Source organism: Varanus komodoensis, unplaced genomic scaffold (genome assembly GCF_004798865.1).
Source record: "Varanus komodoensis strain SLA01 unplaced genomic scaffold, ASM479886v1 scaffold5, whole genome shotgun sequence".
NCBI lineage: Eukaryota > Metazoa > Chordata > Lepidosauria > Squamata > Varanidae > Varanus > Varanus komodoensis.
Window position 1 is genome coordinate 16,867,256 of NW_025336087.1, and position 17,145 is coordinate 16,884,400.

At 42.3% G+C, this 17,145-nt stretch overlaps 1 protein-coding gene across 1 annotated transcript in view; it reads right to left on the reverse strand.

Moving 5' to 3' along the window:
• Positions 1 to 14,230, reverse strand: part of EDIL3 (EGF like repeats and discoidin domains 3) — a 198,283-nt gene extending 184,053 nt beyond the window's left edge. Inside the window, exons 1-2 of the mRNA XM_044446122.1 lie at positions 14,182 to 14,230; positions 13,895 to 14,023 (exon numbers count right to left, since the gene is read on the reverse strand). Coding sequence (XP_044302057.1) covers positions 13,895 to 14,023; positions 14,182 to 14,230 — 178 coding nt within the window. The remainder of the gene's footprint in view (positions 1 to 13,894; positions 14,024 to 14,181) is intronic.
• Between the last annotated feature and the right edge of the window lie 2,915 nt (positions 14,231 to 17,145).

Here is a 17,145-nt window from a genome sequence, read left to right on the forward strand (position 1 = left end):
GGTAACTTCCCGATTAGATTTCTGCAATGCGCTCTACGTGGGGCTACCCTTGAAGACGGTCCGGATACTTCAATTGGTGCAGAATAGAGCTGCCAGGCTGCTGACGGGGACTGGGCGTTGTTCTTATATAACCCCAGTTCTCCGTCAGCTCCACTGGCTCCTGATTGAAGTCTGGGCCCAATTCAAGGTGTTGGTTATGACTTATAAAGCCCTCAACGGCTTGGGTCCTGGGTATCTAAAGGAATGCTTGCGTCCATATACGCCCTCCCGCCCCTTGAGATCAGCAACAGATGCCCCTCTCCGGGAACCCTCTGTGAATATTAGGAGGGTGAGTACCCGGAGGAGGGCCTTCTCTGTGGTGGCACCCCACCTATGGAATGCGCTCGCCAGAGAGGTCCACCTGGTGCCGTCGTTATTTGCTTGTCGGCGCCAGGCTAAGACCTTTTTATTTAAAACTTATTTTAAGTGTTAATTTATTATGTAGGATTTTTTAAAAAAATTAAGCCGAGATGCACCGGGTTTTAATATTTTTAGTGTATACATTTTTATATGATTTCGTTTGTTTTTGTTTTTGTTGTGAGCCGTCCCGAGGCTTTGTTGCGATGTGAGCGGCATAGAAATGTTTTAAATAAATGAATGAATAAATAAATAAATACATAAAATGTTAATCCTCTGCTTTTTTTGTGACTTCCACTAGCATCTGGCAGATACGTGACACTGGTATCTTCCTGCTGGACACAGTGGAGCTTGAATTGTGAGTCTGAACCCTGTGGATCACCTTGAATGCAGGATGGAGGACAGAACTGCTGTGCATTCAAACACAAATACTTGCACAATAGCCAAAGGAAGTTGGTGGCTCCAATGTCACTGGGACAGTGTATCTGCTCTGAACTGCAGCCTGGACGTTCAATGAGCTCTCCATGGTTCTGAATCCGATGCCTATTTTCCAAAATAGATTTGGCATCATCCATAGATCTTTGAAAGATCTGAGTGTGGAGCTGATGCACTGCCCCAGTGACCCGCAGCTGGCAGCCTCCACTGACATGGTCCAGAACCCTGCTGGCCCTGGAAATCAGGCAACAGCAGAGGGGCAGTCCTTTGTCACTGCCTGATGCAATGCTGCTTTCCCTTCTTCCGGATTGCTGCTCTCCTCTGCCTGATGTGAGGTATTTGCCCACTCTTGGCAGACACACTTCCTGCAGTTACTTTGCTGGTCAATTTAAAATCTCCTGTGACAAAGCCTGGAATTGCTGTTTTAGGGAGCAATGATAATGTCTCAGATTTTCTTTGATTATCTTTTTGTTTTGTTCACTGTTCTTTTGGTCACTGCTTGCAAATGTGAGAGTGACAAGTCTGATGATCTGGCAGCCTACAATAAATCAATGAACTGTACTTCAAGACTGCTTTTTCCTGATGAGATCTGTGTTACAGTATCAAGGCTTTACCTAGTTTGTGTGGAAAAGTCTAGTGAGCTTAAATTCTGAGGTAGTCATGGCATATTAGGATGTACAATAGGCAGCTGCATCTGCTTTTACCATGATGGAATTTGGACTATCTTAACTGCTCTGTAAATGGGTCAAAGATTTCCCAGCACTAGGCAATCGCATAAATTGTATTAACATTTAGCCATGACAACTGGAGGCCATATGCTCAAAGAGGCTTAATGAAACTCTAACCTACTTTCCATCACGCTAGGAGTGTGTGATCATCTCCAGCCTTCTCCAGCATGTGAGGTCTCACAGATCTGTAATAGGTCACAAGACTTCAGGCTGGGGGTCAGACCATGCGGGGGGGTGTGTGTGGCAGAGAGAAAAAGGGGTCAAGCAAGCCAAAGTTGGGCTGCTCATGAGGGAAAGCGGCTCGGTTTAATAAGCACTTCTATTTCTGGACATTCAACTCAATCTTTCAAAATTGATCCCCGGGAGGCCAGTCAGTGGGAACTTCCTGGGTGAAACAATGAATTTGCTTCTGATAGAAAAATATATCTAAAGATCAAGATCTTATGGGTCATTTTCCAATTAACAAAATTAAGATATGTTCAAAGCAGAGAAATAACCACAATTTTGCACCTGTCTTCCATGCACTCCTTCATACACACACACACACACACACACACACACACAGTACTTTAGTCTTTGTTTCCATTTTTACTCTAGAATATGCACAAAGTACTTGATAAAGCTTGGGAGCTGGGGGTTGGGGATAGCAATGCTTTTAAGATCTGGATTAGGCCCGTTAAAGAACTGGATGAAGAGAAGATGTAACTGCTAGTCACACTTAGAATAATGTCTGTTTGGGCCCAAAGTACTACCATCACATTTGCATGTAATCAAATCTATATTGACTTTATTATATTTCCAAAAATGTCAATACATTCTCATATTCTTAGTGGAGTACTGCAACCTTGGTGGATTCATTTATAAAAATCTAAAGTAGCATCCAGATAGTTTCTTGGCTTTTTACACAAATTCATGTCCTTAGTTGTTATTGATATGGCTTATTCTTATAACCTTAGCTTTCAGGTATGATGTACATCAATCTTTCTTAGGGTGCAGTCCTATATGCAGTTTAGACAGATCAGAATGACCATTTGCTCCAACCTTGCAGCTGGCACAGAACGAAATTCAAGGTCACAATTCTGGGGGCGAGGTTTCATTGTGGGGGGAAGTATCCTGGGAGTCCCTCAATCTCTTGTCCTTGCAAAAGACTTTGATGTCCAAAATGGGCCATTGAGGTATTTCACAGAGCAGGAGAATCATGGAGGCAGCCTTCACTTCTGCACATTTTTCATCCTCCAGGGAATGCCCATAACCCTCCATGTTTCTTACAGGTTCAAGTAACTATTTTTTGTTACTTTCAGAAAGCAATGCAAATCATTTTCTGGGTGTTTTTCTGGGTCTGGCATGCTGGAATTTAAAAAAGCAGGTGTCTCAAAGCAAGATGCTACATATAGCTACACCAAATTGAATCGCACTATCATTTTTATTGCAATTCTATGTACTTATTGCTCAGATACTGCCTTTCCTTCAAGGAGCAAAAAATGTGTAAACTGCCCATGTTTTATTTTTGCAACAGCACTGAGAAAGCCAGTGACTTAAATACACTATTTATTAATAAACTTTGTTAGTAAATCTGTACTTCCTTGGATAGAGAAACATTTTCATATCATCTATATTGACCTAAAAGATGCCACTTGTTAGAGCAAGATAAATCCAATACTTTTCATTTGCTACTGACCTAAATCAGTGTGTCATTGAATGGGTTGAGTAACAAACAACTCCAGATGTTTCTTCTTTCGTGCCAGCAAAAGCAAGAGCTTGAATTAAATGCCTTGTTTTGAAGGCATTAGGCCTCTCATGTTAAATTATAGTATATTTAGCCATACTTTTTGAATAAATCAAATGGCACTGACAAAGCAATTTCTTTATCTGCAAAACCAATCTTGCTTAGCCAAATGTTCCCCTAATTAGAGTGCCTATGTTGAACAGATGATTTTAAGAAGTCAGATGCTCCAAAATTAAGAAATAGAAGCATGAGCAATGTCTAATCAAAGTACTTCCCTTCTTTCACAAAAGTACATCTGCAGTGATTTTTTTTAAACTCCTGGCACACAGTTCCCTTTTACAAATGTTGAGGATTGTTATTTTCCTGTCAAAATCCAAACTGGCTCAAGAATAACTACCATTTCCTGTAGTACTTGCATTTTTCCTGCCCACTCACTCATTAATCTTGACTTTATTGGACTTGATGATTATGTGTCCATCACACATCTTTATGTGTGATGATCATGTGGCTTACCCTGATCCAGTAAGGACAGGGGTGCACATAGACTGTTGCATGTACTCATGCAAGAGCTGTGCATTGCAATGGATGATTCTGAGCCTGAAGGTGGGAAAACTCTAGTTCAGCTCTCCATTCAGCTACACATTCATCCAGTGACTCTGAGAAAGGCACTTTCCCTCAGGCCAATGCACCCTTCTCAATGTTGTTGTGAGATAAACTACCACTCACAGCAATTTGTACAGCTGGTGTCAGAAAGGTCATAAATGGATGCTGGGAAGTCCCTGTTTCATAGTGCTGAACCAAAGGAGGGTTGCATTTTGCACAGAGATATGCAACCAAGTGAAAAAATGCGGAATAGTAGAGGGAGTGTCCACAAGGTCTCAATAACACTAGCATTTTTTTTTTTCTTTAGCAGAGACAATGTCATCATCTGCCACCCTCCTCAGAATTCTGGGTTTCCTCTGAACCTTGTGACAGTTATCACAGTAGGTAGGGGATGAACTATTCCATCTTGTGATGCAAAGTATTTGGGGGTGGTTTGTTCTTGACTGGGAAATTAAGATCTATTTGGTTTGGACCTAGGAGAGAGGAAAACTACTAGACGCTGGATCACACAACTGCTTGAATTTTGGTACTGTTGTTGGAGACTGTCATCTTCAGCGCCTGCTGGAGATGTAGGAGAAATTTGTAATAGCGTCAAATGAGTTTGGATTTCTATGACCTCTAGAGTCTGTACCACAACAGTTTTTTCCAAGTCATGCAGATTTTGTGGACTTAGATTGAGTACTTTTAGCACTAATGTGAATTAGAGCACTTAGAATGAAATTCCAGTTGAAAAAAGTGTGATTTCTTCAGTGAATGGGCAGCCAAACAAAAGATGCATGGCAATCCGTGAAATGAAGGTAGAATGGATTTAACAAAATAGGTACATCCCTAGTGCCTGCACCCTACAGCAGAGCACATGAATGGAATCTACATCAGATATGCAATCAAATGAATATCTGAATAAAGACAGCACCCTTTCAATGGAATACACATCTGAATACACATCACAGTGCAACAAGAAGGTGTTCCTCAACAGATGGCTGTGGGTAAGGAGAAAATGTTGGTGGGCAAGTGCAGAAAGAAAAATAACGCATGGGAGAAGTGTGCAGAGGACAAAGGTCTTTTTTATACCCTGGTATTGGCAGCTGGTATCATGTTTGAATGTTCTTGTTCAAAGTGACGTCTATTCATTTGTAGACTAATTATTTTTGTTATATTTTGACAAATAACCCATGCCTTTTCGGTAAAATTATTTGCGTGTGTGCTTGGTTGCATAAAGAATTGCATTTTCTTTTAGTGTGTGCCCGCTTGAGGAAAAATAATTTCTAACGTATTACTCATAATTTATTCTGCTTCTTCAAGACAGTCCCTTGATGAAGTATTGCTTGAAATACTTTGTGCTTTAATATTTGTATTAATAGGTTTGTCCCTGGTACATTTGAGTTTTCTGCTTGTTTTTACAACTGTATTTCAAGCCTATTTTCCCACACATTTATCCACAGTCATTTGAATTTAAAAGAAAGTGAGGAACCAGTAGTAGTAGTAGTAGTATTAATAATGCCCAAATACTTTTCTACCCCATCCAGTACAGGTACCAACATGAATACTTGATTTTGTGCCTGAGTTAATATCGTACTGCTGAACTTCATGGAGAATAAGACCTACTTGATTTTTCCTAGTTTTGGTTGATTGTACTACTATAGCATTAAACTACAATACTGAAAGCTGTAAGATGTCTCTTATACTCATGCCCCTGCGTCAGTCCAAAATATTGTTTCTTGGTGATTCACTTAAAGCACATCCATTTGCATTGTTCTGAAAAGTTGCAAAGCTCTTTAGGAGTTACCTAATGTCATTTCATTTGCTGATCTTTTACAGGCACCAACTATACTCACTTTGGATTCCTGTCTGCATACTCCATTCATTTTGAGCTGTTTTAAGAGTCACAGAAATCATGTGCCATTCCCAGCAAGTGCCTTTGAACACTATGTGAGTAAATTATGATCAAACCCTTCACTATTGTATCTTTTATTGAAGTTATATGCAGCAGAAATGTTCATATAAAAACAGGCAGTACATTTTTTTCTTGGAATAAATTTAGACAGCAATTTCTGTATCTTTAGCCATTTAGACTGTCATTTAGACATTTAATCCAAGCTATGTGCTGCAAAGGAATTGTGGTTTAAGTCTATGGAAATATCTTAACTGTGACAATGGTTCCCCAAGTGTCAAATGAGTTATTGGATCGGTGTTTTGTTGTTGCTTTGGACCGAATGACTGATAATGGTTCGTGTGGAGTCCTTACAGCATAAGGGCAATGCAGAAATAAGTGGTGGCCAGTCACCAGGGAATTTGGCTCCCAGTTGCCTACAAGACAGAGAAGAAGAATGTCTGCCATGCAGCCAGGGGTGGGGGGGACGGGGCGAGGTTAGGAAGGCTTTACCCACTCACTTCTTCAAATTACCGCTGCAGCAAAACTAGTTACAGACCAGAATTGTAAATTCTCACAGAAGAGCCACAAAGCCTGAAAGACAAGTCACAATTACCCTAGTGAAGGAAAGGTGAGCTTGTAAAGTAAGTTGCAAATGAGCCAAATACTGGGAAGGCCTGAAATTGTACTCATTTTTGTGAAGTTTCTAAGCTACAAAGTCAGCCAAAGCCTCATATGTTCTCAATGCTCTTGCTGCAGATTGGAGGTATGGCAATATTAATCTTGACAGCTGATGCTGAAAAGTGGGTGAGATGACTGAAATGTGCTCATTATGCTTTCTGATTAGCTTGCAATCACTTCTGTTGGTGAAATAGCCGCCTGTCATCTGTTTGTTGCAGTGACCTGTTGCTACTCTCATTTTACATGTAACTGCTAAGCTTTTTGAGGTAGGGGTCTTCATTTGTGTAATTTTTTTCAACAGAGCAGCAATATACTGCATGCCATTCTATCTATCCCAACAGAAGACAACCCACTGGAATTAAGTAGGTAGGATTTGGTCTCACACAGCAAAAGGAAGGGGATAAATAGGAAGACAAAGGAGCTGGGGGTAGGGCTGGTAAGAGGGTGGCAAGAGGAGGATGAAGGCATTGAATGATGTGGCCTGATGATGTAGACAAGGTGCTTGGACAGGTACGTTCTACTACCTGCTTACTGGACCCTTGCCCATCTTGGCTACTCAAGACAGCCAAGGATGGGATTGGGATCTGGATCCTGGAGGTCGTCAACACCTCTCTCAGGGACGGCTGGGTACCTGCCCCTTTAAAGGAGGCGGTAGTCCGGCCAATCCTAAAGAAGGCATCCCTGGATCCAGAGGAGGCTGCCAATTATAGACCGGTGGCCAACATCCCGTTCTTGGGCAAGTTGTTAGCGCGGGTAGTGGCGGGACAAATCCATGCACTCTTGGATGAAACTGATTGTCTGGACCCATTTCAGTCCGGCTTCAGACCCGGGTACGGTACTGAATCTGCCTTCGTCGCCCTGTATGATGACCTGTGCAGGGAGAGAGATGGGGGAGTGCGTCCCTGTTGGTTCTCCTGGACCTCTCAGTCGCTTTCGATACCATCGACCATGGTATCCTTCTGGATAGGCTTGCGGGCTTGGGAGTTGGAGGCACTGCTTTGCAGTGGTTCCGCTCCTATCTCAATGGCTGATTCCAGAAGGTGGTGCTGGGGGACTATGGCTCTGTGACATGGCAGCTATGCCATAGAGTTCCGCAGGGGTCCATTTTGTCCCCCTTGCTATTCAACATCTACATGAAACCACTGGGAGAGGTCATTAGGAGGTGTGGACTGCAGAATCATCAGTACGCTGATGATACCCAGCTCTACCTCTCGTTCTCAACTACTCCAGGTGAGGCAGTGGCTGTACTGAACCGGTGTCTGGCTGAGGTAATGGGCTGGATGAGGGCCAATAAACTGAAGCTCAGTCCAGACAAGAGAGAGGTCCTGTTGGTAGGTGGGTCAGGCTTCGGGATGGGGGACCTGGACCTTGTCCTGAAAGGGGTTGCACTCCCTCTTAGGGACAGGGTTTGCAGCTTGGGAGTGCTCCTCGACCCAGAGCTGTCATTAGAAGCTCAAGTAACAGTGGTGGAGAGCAGCGCCTTCCTTCAGCTTTGGCTGATCCATCAGCTGCATCCCTACCTGGAGAACGACTGCCTGGCGACTGTGACACATGCATTGGTAACTTCCTGATTAGATTTCTGTAACGCGCTCTATGTGGAGCTGCCCTTGAAGACGGTCCAGATACTTCAATTGGTGCAAAATATTGCTGCCAGGTTGCTGACGGGGACTGGGCATTGTTCTCATACAACCCCCGTTCTCCGTCAGCTTCACTGGCTCCCCATTGAAGTCTGGGCCCAATTCAAGGTGTTGGTTATCACCAATAAAGCCCTCAACAGCTTGGGACCTGGTTATCTAAAGGAGTGTTTGCGTCCATATATGCCCTCCCACCCCGAGATTGGCGGGGGAAGCCCTTCTCCGGGAGCACTCTGTGATGGATATTAGGAGGGTGAGTACCCGGAGGAGGGCCTTCTCTGTGGTGGCGCCCCACCTATGGAATGCGCTCCCTAGAGATGTCCGCCTGGTGCCGTCGTTATTTGTTTTTTGGCGCCAGGCCAAGACCTTTTTATTTAAACAATGTTTTAATTGTTAATTGGTTGTTTTATTTAGTGGTTTTAAATTATGGCCGAGATACTCCAATTTTTTAATGTTATTCTATTCTCTATTTATTCTCTTTGTGAGCCGCCCCGAGGCTTCTGCGATGGGTGCGGCATAGAAATGTTATAAATAAATAAATAAATAAATAAATAATTGAAGAGGATGGTGATGATGAAGGTGAATATTCAAAGTGTACAGCAGTTATTATGCTCTCCTATGATTAATTTCATGCAACGAATGGGGCCCAGAATGCAGAACCACATAGACAGGGATACAATCAGATGCCAAAATGTTGAAGTGACTTGAGTGCTTGAGAAAGATTAAGACAACATTCTTCCAAAAGTCCATCAAGGCAAAAACGACCAACAGCTTCACCATGTTCCAAGGGAAACACCAACATGAACCCTCAGGGCTGCTCCACATGTGGGGTTTAATGCACTGCTTTATGGAGGCTTTCTCCATTTCCATTTGAGGAGTTAAAAGGCATTTCTTACTTTATTTATTTATTTATTTATTTATTTTCCGATTTATATCCTACCTTTTTCCTACAAAGGGCTCAAGACAGCTTACATCATTCTCCTCCTCCATCTTATCCCCACAACAACAACCCTGTGAGGTAGGTTGGGCTGAGAGTCTGTGACTGGCCCAAAGTCACCCTGTTGGTTCCATGGCTGAGCGGGGACTCGAACCCAGATCGTCTGAGTCCCAGTCCCATGCTCTTAACCACTACGCCACTGCTTGGCTCCCCCACCCCCAGGAGATGTATTTCTTTGTCTTTCCATATATTCTATTAATCAAATACAAGGTGGTGCACTGACAGAGCAGCAGTATAGCGGATCTGTAACTTCTCCTGTGGCTTTTGTACTAGAATGTTGAAGTTTATAATTTAATGCCAGACTTTCTTTGCTCTAACCCCTCCCTCCACACATGAATAGACAACACAGGAGAGGCCCTGGAGGAAGGCAGCATCATGGGAAAAGTCTCACATATTTCCATGAGTGACAAGCACAAAATAAATGCCTCATGCAGAGAAGCCCAAAATATCTAAGATGGTGCAGACTGAGGCTAACATGAACTTCTCGGGCTGGAGTGCTGAAGTTTTCTCCATCCAAGGTCCAAATTCTGTTCTGAGAAGTTCTTGTGGTGGACAAGGACAAAGGCTAAATGAGTGGGAGAAGTGGGTGGGATCAAAAATGCCTGGATATTTTAGCTTAAAGTTCTTATGGACAGTAATTGAGCCTTAGAGAAGGCATGCCAGGCTTCTAGGACAGGAGGAGAAAGCTGCATAAAAGCCAGGAAACCATGTTTGATGGAGGCGGACTTAGGGGAAATGGATATGACTAATAGAGAACCCCAAGAGGCCAGGTTGGGGTTTTAGGCCTCTTTTAAAGAAAGATTTTTTTAAAACTGAGGAGAGGGTGAAGGGGGCTGAAGCAAAGTGGAAGGAGGGAGAGAACAGAAGGCTAGCTCTGCATAGACTGGGCTGGGTATCATGTGGTCCTTGGTATGATTCAATGTTACCCTAACCAACCTACAGGCTTTCCACCTCCTTCGCCCTTAGGCCTAGTCACTGCTGGAATATGGCCCCAACATCATTCCCAGTTTCAAATTCAGCTTGTGGGCCACATGCTGTACATGCCTACCCTTTCCCCTTTACCTGCTTTGACTGTCTTCAGCTGGGCAATTATATTACAGGTGAAGGCAAAGCACATTAAACAGCAAATTTCTCCATATCGGTGGAAACATTGGAGCTGCAAGATCCCTGAACGCTGACTCTCTTAATCTAAAGGAAGTGTTAACAGAGTAGGCTTCACTCAGAGTCATAGTCAAAGGTGGTGGCTGATCTGTGTGGGCAGAAAAATTAAGTCACATTCTAATTCTGCTACTATGGCAGCAGGATACAGTGGGGATACCAGCACTGTCCCTGTGGGTTTGTTTTAACCCACTGAACTCTTATTTACTGAGGATGATTCATGAAGAGGAAGGAGAGTGGGCTGACTCATGGATCCCAGGCTGACTTTGCAGAAGGAGCAGACAGCAGGCCTTCCTTTTTTAATTATTAACTGAGAAAACTGATCTGGAAACCACCCGAAAATAATGAGCAGCATGGAACTTCTTAGCTAAGTTTAGCTGTAGTTCAAAGTATTTATTTCCCTTGGCTTCTGTTTCTCTCCTACCCTCCCTAGGAGGCTTTGCTTGATTTGCCTCACAAACCAACTGCATTACTTTTGTTATTCCATAAAAGCTTCATCCCACCCACTGGAGACAGATAGGAAGTAGCTTTAACATAATTTCAAAAATGTGATGCTGCCTGCAGCCTCCTGATAACTGATATGTATAGTCTGTGCAATCGTTTGACATCTTTGAAATGCTAATTCTCTGGCTTTATTTTGTTGGAGCTCTTATTATTCTTTCTGAGCTGTTATCTCAGTGATCAAAAGTCCATTTGGGCATATTGGTCTGGCATGAACTGTTCCTAATAGCCTCCCTGCACATTATGCCATCTATGTGAAGGCCAACGGAAATATGTTCTGCATGATAACTTCTCCATGCTGTGAGTGCAAAGCACACCTTGCCAGATGGATCTCCTGCTGCACTTAGAAGGCACCAGTGGAGTTTCCTGGCAGTTGCTGGAGACCCACCATCCCAAGCGGTGTGGCCTGAGATGCAGTATGTGATATGAGTGTTTTTGAACCAGTTAGAAGCAATGGCCACCGTGCCATCACACTGAATATGTGTTTAAGAGGAAGATTGCTCAGGAGGTCCAACACAGTCCAAATCTCCACTTCAAAAGCAGAGCTTTGGAGATATCTGGCCAAAAGGAAATTGAAAGAGGGAGACAAAAGGGTTGAGTCCTTTCAACGTGGTGATTATGGAAAGCCACAATAATAAAAGCTCAGACAGAATGGATAACACAGTTTAAGAAAGGTAGCCTGAAGTCCAAGAAATCAACATGGTTAATAAGAAAGGTCAAGGAAGCTATGGGGTGGAGAAGAGAGAGAAGACGGAAGTCATACAAAAATATGGAGAACAAAGGGAACAGTTTCCACAAGAGGGATGCAATCAGTCAATTAAGAAATGCAAAAAATCATTTGGAGGAGCATATCGCCAACAACTAATTTCCAGGCCAAAAATAATTTTTAAAAATCCTTTAAATATAGCAGAAGCAGGAAATTAGTTAAGGTTGTAGTCTGACCATTTGGCAACAACAAAATTAAAGGAATACTGAAGAAAGATAGAGGAACTGCAGAGAAGAAATCTCTTTTCACTGGAAAAGGTAAAAACAGATGCCTTTTTCTGTTTTCAGGAATAGAAGCGAAGAGTCATGACAAAAGATGAAGTTCTCAACATTGTTGACTGAATTGGATACCATCTGGGTCCAGTGATTTACTAAGCTGGAAATTAGTAAATCACTGAGCTCAGATAGTATCCATCCTAGAATTCTTAAAGAACTTAAACATGAAACTGCTCAACATCTTAAAAAATCTAACTTGTCTCCCTATACTGGAGGACTGAAGAACGGCCAATGTAAACTCGTTTTTAAAAAGGTACCTTGAATGTGTGTCTGGGGAATCAAAGGCTGCTTGGCTTATGTTTGTTTCAGGTAAACTGAAAGCTAGTGTGGTATGGAGCAGCTGTTGGGCTGGGGACCCAGGTGATCCAGGTTCTAATCCTCATTTGGCCATGAAACTTGCTGGGTGATTTTGGTCCAAAATCAAAGTTTGGGCCAACTCCCAGCCCAACCAACCACACAGGGTTGTTGTTGTAAGGATAAAATGGAGCTATTTAAGCCATCAGGAGTTCCTCACAAGAGGAAAAAGGTGACATATAAAGGCAATGTAATAATAATAATGATGATGATAATAATAATAATAATAATAATAATAAATTGTTGAAGGAATATATTGAAAATAAAATTGATGAACACATAAAAAGACAATTAGTGATACAAAAAGAAACTTCCACAGAAGTGGAAACTCTAATCTTTTAGAGTTATTTGAGAGTGCAAATAAACATGTGGACATGGGAGATATTTGATAGAGATTGTTTACTCAGGCTTTCAATAGGCTTTTGACAAAGTCCCTCACCAAAGATGCTTCAGCAAACTTGCCCTTCATGGAAGAACAGGGTCTGCTTTTGGACCCATAACTGGTTAAAGAACAGAAAGCAGAGAACAGTAATTAATTGCAAATTCTCCTCATAGAGGGGGTTTAAAAGTGGATTTGTATTGGGACCAATACTTTCAAATTATCTGGAATAAGAGGCGAGCAGAGAAGCGGGCAAGCTCACTTAGACAAAATTATTTAGGGTGGACAAAACATTACATAGCAGATTGTGAGGCACTCCAAAAGGATCAGTGCCAGCATGAGTAATGTGTGCTGCAAGAAAGGCAAATTCTATGTTGGGCATAATTAGGAAACAATTAGAAATTAAAGCTGTTAATATCATATTGCTCTTAATCAAACCTAGTGGGTGACCACAAGATAGAAGGCAGTTCTGGTCAACATAGAATGCACCTAAAAAAGACAGTGTGGAGTTGGAAAAAGCACAACAAAGGGCAACTACTGTGAAGAAGAGGCTGGACCATCTCCCCTACAAGGAAAAGTTGCAACATCTGGAAATAAGAGGAGACATGATAGAGGGGTATGAATATGCATATAGGAAGAATGTGGAGAGGGAGACATCTTTCTTCCTTTCTCATAACCCTAGAATTCCATGAAACTGATTGGTGGGAAGTTCAGGACAGATAACGGGGGTACTTCCTCACACAGCATAGTTAAACAATGGGTTTCATTTCCACCAGTTGTGGTAATGGCCACCAGTCTGGATAATCTTAAAGGGGGATTGAACAAATTCATAGAGGAGAAGGCTACCAATGGGTGCTAGTCCTGATAGCTCCATGCTACCTCCAGTAACAGGGGCAGTGCGTCTCTGCACACCAGTTGCTGGGGGACTTGGGTGCACTCATGTCCTGTTTGTGGTTTTCCATGGGCAGCTGGCTGGTCACTGTGCCAGCCCATGCTGAGCTAGAAGGATCCTTGCTCTGATGCAGCATGGTTCTTCTTATGGATAATGTATGGTCTGTGTGGCTAGCTATACTATGTAGGAAGTCAACAGCATGAGGCAACCATTGCACACAGATTATTTCAGCCTGCTTCTGGAGGACTAGAGTAATGGAAAAGAAGCACAGTCCTAAGTCAATGAGATGGCTACCATCATTATCCCACCAACAAATGGGGTTCTTATGGATATGTCAAGCAATGAGATCCATGCAGAAAGACTAAAACAAAGGCATTTGTCACTAACTAGGTAATGTCTTGAGCATTACAAAAATACATAGTCTAAATTAGACTTTGTAAATGCAAGAAGGAACTATGTATTTCAACAATTATTGCTTTTTTGTTTTGTTTGCACTTACCAACCTCCACAACACTAGAACAGTTGGGATCTGTGAAGCCGTCGGGACACTCGCAGGTATAGAAGTCATCACCCAACACTGACAAACAGATGCCTCCATTTTCACAGGGGTTGGAGTCACACACATCCCCTGAGCATTAAAGAAAGAAATGGAATTATAATCATTTGAATATATAATTCTAAAAATCATGGTGAACAGTGCTGTAAATGTAGGTTCTTTTTCAGTGAAGACTACACCAGTTCATTTGCCATTTTAACAACAAAAACAACAAAAATAGTATGTTCTACAGTGTTCTGCTGACACGTTTCTGTTAAAATCATCTTCAAAAAAAGCCATGTTCCCTTCAATGTTTATAGTTTAGGAAGATGCATTTTATGGGGAAAATATTTATGATGATTATTTTTTCTAGGCCACTAAGCAAGTAACATCCATTGAATGCTAGTGCTGAAACTTAGAATAATACTGGCTTAGGATAAGGAGGATTGATGGGGGATTATTGTTGAACACATCTAATAGTTAACATGAGAAGCTTCTACAGAAGGGAGAAAAATTATGTGCTCCCAATAAAGTATCTGCAACAATGAAGTATCATAATAATATTTTAGACAGCCCTAAAGGGAAAAAAGAGCTTTCCAGATTTTTTTTAAAGGGGGAGAAAATACTGATTTTACTCTTGTTTCAGCAAGCTTCCTTCCAGATGTTCCTGTCTTTTTTTTCCCTTTCCCCCTTCTATTTCATTCTCCTAAGAATGTTTATACAGGTTGTCATCTATTCTCCCCAAATGTTTTCAGTTAGAAAACCAGAGCAGATTCTCCTAGTTTGCACCTCTGAAAATTCACACATACATTGTCTGATGTAAAGGAAGCTTCTATGACCAATTAATGTGCCCTTCTCGGAAATATAACCTCCGGTCACATGTTAGGCATGTGTCTGGAGAGCCATGAGAGTAATAAGAAGCAGAAGTTGCTCCCAGCCTCATCTCTGATGTTAAGCACACTGTCTGAGACCTTTGCACAGAATACATGTATGTGTATTACCACTGATCTAAGACCTGGATACATGTGCAGTAGGGCAGGGTGTGCTGATTGTGAGGAAAGATACATGCACACAGCTGCTTGTCTGTGTGTTTTTCCCGCAGACACCTACATGAAAGTGGACATCTATAGCTGAGAGCAAGCAGTGTGCTTCACCTGTCATTACTTGTGTGACGTAAGACTTCCCGTCATGGAAGTATTGTGCAATACAGGAAGTATTGTGCAGTATTGTGCCAGACTCCTTCCCACATGGAGTTGGGAGGGGGAGAGAGACACACACAGAACAGCTGGGTGTTTTCCCGGCAACCATCTCCAAGTTTTAAAAGGGAATCCCTACCTAAGTCTACATTTCCAGGCTTTCCATGCTATCATGTGTGCTGGATCTTTTGTGTTAGATCTTTCATTTGCTTCAAGAATGACAAACAGGTAGATTTAGTTACAAAGAGTCAGAGCCCAAACTTTATTGCAATTAAGGGAAGGGTTATCCTTCTCTCATGTCACGTCACACCTACATTTCCCTCTCCACTCCCTCTTGCTGGAGTTACAGGCTATTCTCCTCAAGATCCGCCTAAAACATACCAAAACATACATTGCATATGCATTAAAATGAAGCACTTAGCTATTCAGGGTGTGCCTCCTACTATTCATCAGCTAGTTGAGCATGCTTACTCATAACTATAGTCACTAGTTTACTCTTTTCTCACTCAACCTTGCCCTATGGCCCTCTGTCCCATAAAACTGCTGAAGGATAAGCAGCACACTTTCCTTCAAGCCATCATTATCTCTTCTGCAATGCTGCCTGGGATGAAAATACCAGGTTCAATAAATTTGTTAATTTATTAGTTTAAGGTATTTTAAGGTAGCTCTTCTGCACACCAGGGCTCACAATGTGATATATAATGTATATTTTTTAAAAAAGATACAACAAAGTCATAACAAAATAAAGGCAGAACAAGACTAGGAATTTAGAACAGGCCTGGCAATTTTAAATTCCATCAGTACCCATTGAGGATCTAAGAAAACTAAGCCATTTTTATAGCATACGTATGTCCCTTGGGAGCAAGTTCCACAGTCAGGGTGCTTCTACAGAAAAGGCCCTGTCTTGTCTGTCCACCAATTTAATGGTAGGTTTTTAAGCAGAGTCCCTGATGAATATTGCAGCTTATGAAATGCTCATATAAGCGAAAGGTTCTTTTACTCATCCTGGCTCCAAACCAGGGCTTTAAGGAAAAATCAATAACTTGCATTGGGCTCAGAAATATATTGGAACAGAGCATAATTAGTCCCAGACTGGAAATATGCGGTCTCTAAAGCACACAACAGAATTCTGCATTCTGCCCAAGCTGATGTTTCTGAATAATTTTCAAGGGCTTTTCAATGTGGTACGGTAATTTGAATGACAGGCAATTAAAGCTTGGACAGTTTGGCCAGATCTGTCTTCCTCTGGAATGGGTGTAATTGGCCTCCCAGCTGAAACTTGGCAAAAGCACTCCTAGCTATAGCACTGCAAGCTGCAAACACAGCTTTTTGGAGGCAGCTTATCACTTTCCCAGGATAGGCTGCACCCCAGTGCTGGGCTGGCTTGTCAACTGATGAATGGCATCTCCATCTTGTCTGTATTGAGCTTCAGTTTTCTCCTCAAATTCAACTCTTCACTGTGTCTTTTGCATCCTCCTTTGCATCAGTTGGGACTCACTAGCATTGGGATGATGCCCAGCCATCCTGGTCCAATTGTCTAAAATGCCATAATCAGCTACTGGGAGGACATAAATCAAGGGCCAAGATAGAGAAGAAGTGAATATCAAGAGGGAACTGAGGTTAGGTACTGCAAATTTGTCATCAAAATACAATGTTCAAACAAGTGGGAACTTAGAAAGAGAAGTTTCAAAGAGCCACACAAGCAGAAGCCGCAACACATTGTTCCTGGTGCCACATCTCCCTTTAGGCAAAGCTTTTAAGCTGGCTTGGCTGAATTACACCCTTCCCCCACAGCTGCTGGTAGCCTGACATTGCTTGCCATGCCCTGCTCCTGAGTAACACTCTTAATTCGACTGGGCCTTATTTACTGGCAGGCATGCCTTCTCTGAGAAAGCAGCTGAACTTCCAGCAGGAAATGGCTAGGAGAAGATTCCTCTTCTGGTGCTGACTGCAAGCTTTCCAGCTGCAGAAGGGTACTCTTAAGCTCCCAGAAGGCTGCTATGATCCATGCTATTACAT